Consider the following 9,450-nt stretch of genomic DNA (forward strand, 5'->3'; position numbering starts at 1 on the left):
ATTCCGAATTTAGGGGGGTACATAGAGCATTTTTCCGTATTTAGGGGGGTCTCCAAGGCAGAAAAAGCCCGCGAAAAGCCCGCGAAAGGGGGGTTCGGAAATGTTGGCAGTCCTCAGATAGGGGGTGCTTTCAAAAAGAGGGAACGAGCATACGCGTACCCTATAATTAACACTGAGTGGGGGGCCGGGATCACGGTAAATGGGTACGTGCCAAATTGCCCGCAGGGTTGCCTGGATGGATACGGTATGACGCAAAAATATACTCCTTTGACCAAGTGGTTAATATAACATCTAAAATGACCGGGAGTGCAATAGGCCAATTAATAATAATAATAATAATATTCAATTTTTATCTAGCGCTTAATACAAATGTCTCTAAGCGCTTTATAAATATACTCTTACCCCGGTCATTGGATTCAGTGCCTGCCCGCACATAATGTGTGCACAATCTCCAGCCAGGCGTTACATGACGCTCAAAAACTGTTTGACCAACAATGACGGTCGCATCCAATGGTCGCAATCAATATAACGTGACGACTCTAAAACTAACTAACTATTTCCATGCAATACCAAATCGAGCTTGAACTTATATTACTTCATATAAAGCTTTATTACAAGCTAAATCACGAATTTGTTTTGTTTGGAAACAATCCATGAAAAATTTACGATTACAGGAAGAAAATAAAATTCTCACTTTTAAGTGTGTACACATAGGCCTAGTTCAATATTCGAGAAAGGAAAATACAAAAACATGAGACCAAACAGATGCCGTATTGTGGGAAATGAATTTTAAATTATAAAAAATATGTTGAAAATATGATATTTTTGGGGAAAAATGAATCATTACAACATTCTTCTGTTACAGTATAATAAAGTGAAAAGTGATTTTTTTTTTTTTAATTAGTAAAATTACAAGATAGTATGAATCAATCAATGTATAATCATTTACCATTTACATGTTGACATGATCTACTTTTGATCATTTTACTTATAGTTATAGTGCCTATTAAATAAGTGATGAATTGTAACTTCTTTGATGTAAACAAATGATCTACTTTTGATCATTTTACTTATGATTATAGTGCCTATTAAATAAGTGATGAATTGTAACTTCTTTGATGTAAACAAAATATCAGAATGTAAATGACAATTAAAAAGTACTTTATTTTACAGATTACATGCATAAGATGGATATTGTCTTTAACAAAAATAACAACCAACCATCCCGCTAACTGAGAGAGTTGAAACACAGAATAGATTAATATATAATTTAAAAATCAGAATGACGCACAATAGCTTTGTATGCACATTTAGACTGAAAAACTCTTAAAGATAAGGTTGAGTTCTGGGGAGAGGTGAAATATAATTTGTGAGCATTATCATTGTTATTATATAAGTACGGAAGAACATCAGAGAAACATTTTCCACTAAAAAGCATAGCTCTTCAATTGCCTTAATATTCTAAATACGACAAGTAACAGCTTACAAAAGAGGCCCGATTTTTATGTTTGTGTAGTCCCATAAACATCGATCTGTGTACAGTGCTTGTTTCTTTACCAAGACTTGGCCCAATTTCTTATCATTTTGATGACTCCAGAACCTTACAGTACGCACAAATACTTAAATGCTACATGACTGGGCCAAATTTCTTATCATTTTGATGACTCCAGAACCTTACAGTACGCACAATTACTTAAATGCTACATGACTGGGCCAAATTTCTTATCATTTTGATGACTCCAGAACCTTACAGTACGCACAAATACTTAAATGCTACATGATCAACTTTTTCTGATCGATTCCACACCGTTTCTTTCACATTGCAATCGCATGACCAGAACTCAACTTTATTTTAATGCAAGAACAATGATAATGATGCCGATAAATTCGAGAGAAAAAAAGGAATACAAATAAAGATAAACAAAATATGTGATACAAATTTGATGTTTGTATACTTTACACGCCTTTCCACATATTTGTTTTCCAGTCTGGTTCAATCAGTGTATTATTTGCCTGAATATTCCTCGCGACCGGAAAATACCCACGGTCTTTTATAAAACGATCTGACAGACGGAGCTTCGAGCATAATGACAGGGCAAATCACGCCATTTGTAACGATAGGAAAGTGCTACACATTTTTCATTTCCGTAGCCGGTTGGGTGACCGCTTGACCAACCTAAAAGGGGAGACATAATTTATTATAGTATTATGCGTGCTACCCCCATGCAGGATAATGATGGTAATAATAATGTAGCTAATAATGATAATCCATGTAATAATATACATGAATTTATAAAGCGCAGCTATCCATAACAATCTGATCAGGATACGACAACGTGGATTTGCAATGTAATGCAATGCAAGTTTTATGAAAAATAGTTCTGCAGTTAATTCATAGATAAAGACAGTAAATTTTAGATAAACAGATACGTTTTCAGTTGTGCTTTGAATAGTGTTTCTGAAAATGTTTGGTTTTTATAGCATGGATGTAAGATCTTTAGAATATAAACAAAGCACTATGACATTACGAATACACCCTTCCGTTTCATTTATTGATCTCCAATAAAAAAAAAATATATAAACAAAAATTAAATAAAGAAAATTTTAGTTCAAAATAGTACTTAACAATATATCAAGTACAGTGCTGTGAATCCCAAGACCAATGTGTACATTGCATCAGCAAACAAATATTATGATGGAGCTAATTAATTGATGTTGCAGTAATTACAACCAATATAATTCAAAGGTTGGAAATACATTCGATAGGCGTAATTACGTGTAGCAATACTGAGCTGAATTATCGAGATTAAACTTACTGGTTGAGTTAATCTGCACAGCTCCGTTGCCATCCACGTCGCACATGAACAGCCCTTTGGTTTCCATTTCATTACAGTTAATCCATGAATCACGTAGATTATTTCCGTGCTTGAGTATTAAGGCGAGCCGGGACGCTTCTTCGGTATCTGCAAATAGGAGGGATGGTGTCCTGTCTCCTGCAGCCGTGGTTATCGGTCCAAGGGTCGGGCAGATGTTGTGAGCGTGATGCCACATCAGCCACCTTGCATCAAAGCGGTAGCATTTCGAGGACGTGCATTCCCATTCTGTCTCTGAAGGACCGATGAACATTTAAAGCATTTCAGTAATCGAGATTAATTGGTATTTTGATGGAACAGATTTCAAGAAAGAGATGTCTTTGAGGATAGTCAACTGAATATAATATAGTCAGATTTTTTTTTATTGCAGTCACTTCTGTGTACATTATCTAAATGGTCACCTAAATTATTTTCCTTTAAGAAGATAAATGTGCACCAGAATCTGTTTAGGAATAAAAGCCATCTGTCTACACGTCCATATTTTTGTTTATCTTGCGATACCTTAGCAGTGGAATGACAGTATTTGCATATCATTCATACCTCCAGCTCCGATAAAATGTAAATGTGAAGTAATGATATCAGATTAATCGTTATGCCTAGGTGTGGAATCACATTCGACGGAAAGTAAGAAGGCATTGTAATGGGTCCATAATGGGTCGGTGACTACGAGTTCAGAAACAAAATGATTACGAAACAAGCTCGGAAATACAGTTGAAGTCCACTTTATTATTTATAAACTCAGCCAAACCTCCAGTAGTTCAAACGAAGATTATTTATTTAAGGACATTTTAAAATAGCTTATTCTCTCAGAGGCTGGGCGGCCCAATAAATTGAGCGAATTTAGCAGCACATCCTTAACAGAGTAACGGAACGAAATAAGACTGAGCTACAAAATGTTGTTGATGTTTTTTTTTTTGTAATGGCAATCAGTCAAGAACTGACTATTATCACCAACGCCTTTCTTTTTAATATTAATTTCTTTCTTTCTTTTTTTTCTCTTTTAGAATATTAAAAAAAATGGGCTTCTCTCTCTTTTTCTCTTCCCCCCTTAAAATGAAATGAAAAAGAAAAAACCGACAAAATTTAGATATTTGTTGTAGGTTACCGCGTAGTCCTGTCCATTCTCAGACACCGTCCAGACACCGTCCTGTCTCTCGGGTGTAGACAGTGGGCGCCCTTTGGGCTACATTAATAATCTGGAAACTCGAAAGAAGAAAGGAATTGGTCAACAATCGTAAAATCAAGAGGGTACTTTTAAGGGGAAATTGGCTTTGAGCGACCTCGCAACTTCAACGAACCTTCGATCTAAAAACAAATTTTGTGATAGAGTGGTGTTTATAATACATATTGCATTGAATAATTAAACTTTTTAGGGGAAACAAACAAAATGGGGGTTTTTGTGAACGGTGGTGAAAAGCAAATATTTAAAAAAAAAAAAAAAAAAAAAAATGCCCGATTATTTTTGGTTAAATGAAACGTTTCATTTTTAGAATAAAACGGTATGAAGCGTTTTCAATGCAAGCATCTGATGAATTAAAGAGCCTTAAAATTTCGTCGGGATTTATACAATCTGTTTCAGCGAGTAGCATGGATCTTTCAATTTAATACTTCGGGCACTTTGCTATAAAGTGTTCAGCGGTTTCTACTTTTCGACATGAGTTACAGTGTCCAGTTGGATGTATTCCCATATTCGGCCTAGATCCGCGTTAAGACCGATGTGTCCTCGTCCTAATCGACGTATTATTATTTTTTTTGCCACCACCATACTATACGGTAGAAATATCCAAGGTCCGTCTCCGTAAACTCACGCTATTTTACCTCGAGTTGCAGTTGAAGGCGCCGATTTAATAATAATAATAAAAGTAAACAATGCTGTTTTAACAACCAAAGATGACTTTACCTCCGATTCCAAACAGAAATCCCTCTTAAGTCATGATTCGATTACGTAATATATGTCATTGTCATATTTGGAAATTAAATTGGTGGCGCACAAGGCAATTTGACACGCTTTAGGTTAATATTTCGAAAGTAATTGCTATCGTACATGTTAAAATATTCTTTCTAGAAGGCGTCGCCTCGACTCATCATTGAGTGAAACAGTGACAGATGGCTATTAAAGTATTATCAACTATACGTTTTTACTAACATTTTATGAGCATAGGTTTCAAAGAGTATAGACTTGGATAGGCTACAGTTATCTTTGAGGTAATATCAAACAAAAATCATACATGACATACCTACAGATACGAGGGTGATGTTGAAAGAACAGTTTGTGTTTACAAGGCCGCTGTTGTCGGTCACAGTATAGATGACGCTAATGGGGCTATTCACGGAGACATTAACTCCAGGTTCATAGTTGGCGACGATGAATGCAATTCCAGACGCATCACTGGCTGTTGGTGGTGTCCAAGTGATTGGTGTGGTGGTTTTGAGGACTGAGAATGTCTGGTTAGAAGGGCAGGATTGTACCACTGGAGGGGTGGTATCGACTGTGATATCAAGACATAATAAGAATGTAGTTTTGTGTCTTATGGTCTGTTATCCAGTCAAACCATCATGGGCTCAGACAAACTGACTCAAAAGTGAAGGAGCATTTCATTTTAACCTTCAATCGAATGGTTGAGTTGATGAATCATCAATTTCATTGTTATTTTGCTTGTATCGACCCGAACATCTCTCCATCTTTCTCAAATTAAAGTGTTAAAAGAGAGTGCTCATTAATACCAAGTATCCCTTTACATAATATCATGAATAAAGTAGGTAAAAATGTCAAATAGCAAAACATGCTTTCCTTTATACCTGTATTGACGTTGACGTTGAAGGTACAAAGAGATGCCTGGTTTCCGCTCTCATCAGCAAAGATGTACTCAACGAGAGTTGACCCGACTGGGAAATCATCACCCGATATATAGTTCTGAGAGACCAGGACGACAGTTCCTTCTCTATTGACAGCCGATGGTGGGGTGAACTCTACCGACTTATTCGGAGTACCAAGCTCGACGGTTACTGTGATATCCTTCAAACAGGTAACAAAAATTCCCTGGGTTGTTGCAGGCGGATTTGTGTCAACTAGTTTAAAGATTGATAGATAACATTGGTGAAATGAATAAAATAAACAGGAAAGTTGGAGAAAAAGTTCTTGATATATATTTCCAAACATTTCACCTTGCAGCCTCATACCGACGACCTCCCGCGGTCAGTTCAGTTACGAGACTATTAGCGTGTCCACACACAATTTTTTTAATTTTTTTTTATCCCGAAACTCTAAAAGAAATGTATAAAGAATCTTCGTATAAATTCCAGGGTGTCCACACTCAAGAAACGTCGTATAAAGAATAATCGTATAAATTCCAGGGCTTCAACACACACCAGAAAGTAATCACGAAACTCTAAAGCGAAACGTCCTATAGGTGCGCAGTTTGCTACTGCGGTCATGAAACGAAAGCGGAAATGAGAGATCGGGTCTCCTTTCGCACGCGGTCACGTTAAGCCCCTCCCAGTTATACCGTTCAAGTTTGACCAGTTATACTAGTTACGTCCACACACAACATATTCCGTGATCATTACGCGTGATTCTTTATTGAGGTCTAGTTCGAAACGATGTCCAAACCCGCGTTCAATTATACGACGTACCGTTAGTAAGCGTCAACACACACAATTTCATCATATAACTATTTTTAGTTATACGATGAATTTGTTGTGGGTGGACACGGGATATAATGCAGGTAACGGTTGGTATCTTCTTAGATTCGAGTCTAGAATTACGAGATTGGCCAATTTACGCTTTTGAAATTCCGATGTAATCCGTAGCTCATTTCATTAAAAAAAAAATCAAATCGTAGTTTTGTCGTAAAGTGCGCGATTGCCGAAATAAAGGATGACGTAAAGTAAACTACTTGTCTTTATTGGTAACTGCATCGTGCTGGATGGTTTAATTATACTCTAAAGATAGGAAATGCAATTTTTTTCTTAGTTCTTACGTTCATGACATTGTTTTCCTTGAAATCCGATAGGGCAGTGACATCTATATCCGGTCATAGTCTCCTCACACCAGCCGTTTTCACATGGATTAATGTCGCAATCTGCGAACATATGTAATGAACATGACACTGAATAAATACAAAACAGCATCGCTGATATTAGAATTACTCCGGGTTTCTTGAATAAGACCAAAATCAAATAGTTATAAAAGTTCCTAATGTATTCCTAGATACAATCATTATTTTTTCTTAAATACCATGTTCGAACTGAAAAATGAAATGGATGAATTATAAATCAACGGAAAGCTTGTGAGCCATAGATTACAATAATATCAATTACATTCCACTTTAGAGTCTGTCATAGGAGTATCAGCCCTCCGAAAACTCAAAATCTAAAGCTTTGAAAATCGGAAGTTGTCGACCTAAAAACTAGCCATCGACTTGATGACATCGTCTCATGCGGAGTGCGCATATTCACAATGACTTTGCATTAATCAAGCACGGCTCATCGCCTCAACTTTATAGGCGAACCGGTCAAGTCCGCATGCTATGTCGTCACTGTAACTGCGGCAAATTTGACCGCTGTTGACCCGTAATTTGACGGGGCACGGAAAATGAGGTTTTAATTTGCTTTCGTGCAATAATAAAAGGGTAAATACTTTTTATTCCTTTATATTTATATTCTACATTAATTCAGTTTCCCAATTATACACGTTTTATTTTCATCGGCTAGAGTCTTTAAAGTCCAAACAATAGTGGAAAAGCTCTTCTAAGGATTTTAGAAAAAAAAAACAGAGAAGAAAACAATCACCCGGAAATCTGCAGACTCGACGTCCAGGAGGAACACCAAGTTTACTCTCCCTTCTTGGGCAACCGCCTCCTCCTAATGAATTAGGGATAAGCTTTGGGATGGTTTGTACCATACTGCCATTGAGGTGTCCTTTCTTCTGACACTCAAAGAACATTGGTAAGGTGTAATTCAGGCCGAATCTGTCCGTACAACAAGTCTTTGTCTCATTCATGCTTGCATCCGATGACACGAGTAGGGCTGTGGGGAAGATATACAATGAGAGTAGTTTCCATGGTCAGGCGCGTACGCAGAGGGGAGAGGGGGGGGGGGGTTAACCTCCCTCATTTTTTGTAGTTGTAAAAAAAAAATTGTGGTAAAGGAGGCCTCCCCCCCCCCCCCCCCCCCCCGCCCGGCTGGCTGAGTCGTTGCGAAATTTTCGGCGCGATTTTTAATTTTAAAACAACCCTCTTGAAAAAAAATCCTGCGTTCGCCACTGACCATTGTCGCATAGGATTCTTTTCCCTCCGTTAAGACTATCCTAGATATTACCCCTGCGATGATCTACTTCGTATAGATTCGGTATCATTTCTCCGCTAGGTCATAATCTTTCGTGTATTCTCTTCCAATCACCTTTCTCCTGATATTTTGTTTACTACATGTATTTAATTTTATCTACTAACATGACGCAGATCTGATGTTCGAGACCAACCCCCACATGGCACGAAGCATCGATTTGTACATTTTATATTGAGAGAATTGACTTTGAGGAAGATATATATTCCGGAACAGGCATGTAACTGATCATTCAGAATATAATAATTTGTTCTTAGTGTATTTTCCATTTTGGGGGCTTATCTGCTTTTTTATGAAATATTTCATTGTATTCTTTGACTTTGCATGTTTTTTTATGAAAGTGGTGAATAAAGTTCAATTCAACTCAATAATCAACCAAATAATTTTCATAATGAAATGCATTATCTTCTAAAACAGAGCAGGATAGGTGATAGTAATGAAAATGGGGAAATGGACATTATTAAAGAGGATCTTTAAAACCCCATCCCAATTTGCAGTAACACACTTGTGACGCTATGATAATTCAGTGGAAGATGAGTGGTAAAGAAAGTTAAGGGGAGAAAATATAGGAGGGGGATGGGAGAGAAGAAATTGGCAAGAAAGGATAACAAATATGATCTATGTGTTGATTATAAGCAGGTTAACGTGTTTTATTTTGTGGCGAAAACGATATACGGTCCCGAAGGCAAAGTACCAAACTAATCACAAGAGCTAAGCCTATGAAAGAGAACATTTAGTTCGAGCTATATGTATTTCATTTTGATGAAATTCCGCCATTAAAACGTGTGATCATGGCTCTGTAAGCATGAACGTTTCACTTTTCAAGAGGAATTACAAATGCGTAGAAAAGCAATATTTACCGATGGACAGGCAGATTACGATGCCATAGGTACATTCCAAAACATACTTCTGTTCCATACTCTGTGCTGAAAGGGAAAGATAGTGATGATAACAATAATCGTTATTTTATCATGATACAAGTTAAGATTTTTGTTAAACTTCATGAATGTATCCTTAATCTGTTTTGCAATACATGTTCATAATCAAAATGGTTCACATCTTTGAAATCCTAGGTTTTAAAAAAAAGTACGTGAGGGTAATCATGAATCAACCAGATTTTAACAATTTTACACCCGGATAATGTGTTATCCAAAGAACTACCCTATTTCTGCTTGAACAAGAATGTGAGCACCATTTATCCAACTTTACCCGATAGTCAGATAGGCATAATGAT

The 9,450-nt window shown here is 36.9% G+C and overlaps 2 protein-coding genes across 2 annotated transcripts; both read right to left on the reverse strand.

The window, feature by feature from the left end:
* Nucleotides 1-1,835: 1,835 nt before the first annotated feature.
* On the reverse strand, nucleotides 1,836-3,217 carry LOC115926379 (pulmonary surfactant-associated protein A-like). The gene is made up of 2 exons (XM_030991040.1): nucleotides 2,817-3,217; nucleotides 1,836-2,176 (listed from the first exon to the last, which is right to left on the reverse strand). Exons 1-2 carry the CDS (start codon nucleotides 3,124-3,126, stop codon nucleotides 2,052-2,054), a joined length of 435 nt encoding a protein of 144 aa, XP_030846900.1. The 5' UTR covers nucleotides 3,127-3,217; the 3' UTR covers nucleotides 1,836-2,051.
* Nucleotides 3,218-3,997: 780 nt separating this feature from the next.
* LOC115926387 (hyalin-like) lies at nucleotides 3,998-9,163 on the reverse strand. The gene is made up of 6 exons (XM_030991059.1): nucleotides 9,077-9,163; nucleotides 7,665-7,901; nucleotides 6,854-6,955; nucleotides 5,673-5,942; nucleotides 5,115-5,362; nucleotides 3,998-4,069 (listed from the first exon to the last, which is right to left on the reverse strand). The coding sequence occupies exons 1-6, from the start codon at nucleotides 9,132-9,134 to the stop codon at nucleotides 3,998-4,000; spliced, it is 987 nt and encodes a 328-aa protein (XP_030846919.1). The 5' UTR covers nucleotides 9,135-9,163.
* Nucleotides 9,164-9,450: the final 287 nt, after the last annotated feature.

This window comes from Strongylocentrotus purpuratus, unplaced genomic scaffold, assembly GCF_000002235.5.
Source record: "Strongylocentrotus purpuratus isolate Spur 01 unplaced genomic scaffold, Spur_5.0 spur5_scaffold_2, whole genome shotgun sequence".
In the NCBI taxonomy this organism is placed as follows: Eukaryota; Metazoa; Echinodermata; class Echinoidea; order Camarodonta; family Strongylocentrotidae; genus Strongylocentrotus; species Strongylocentrotus purpuratus.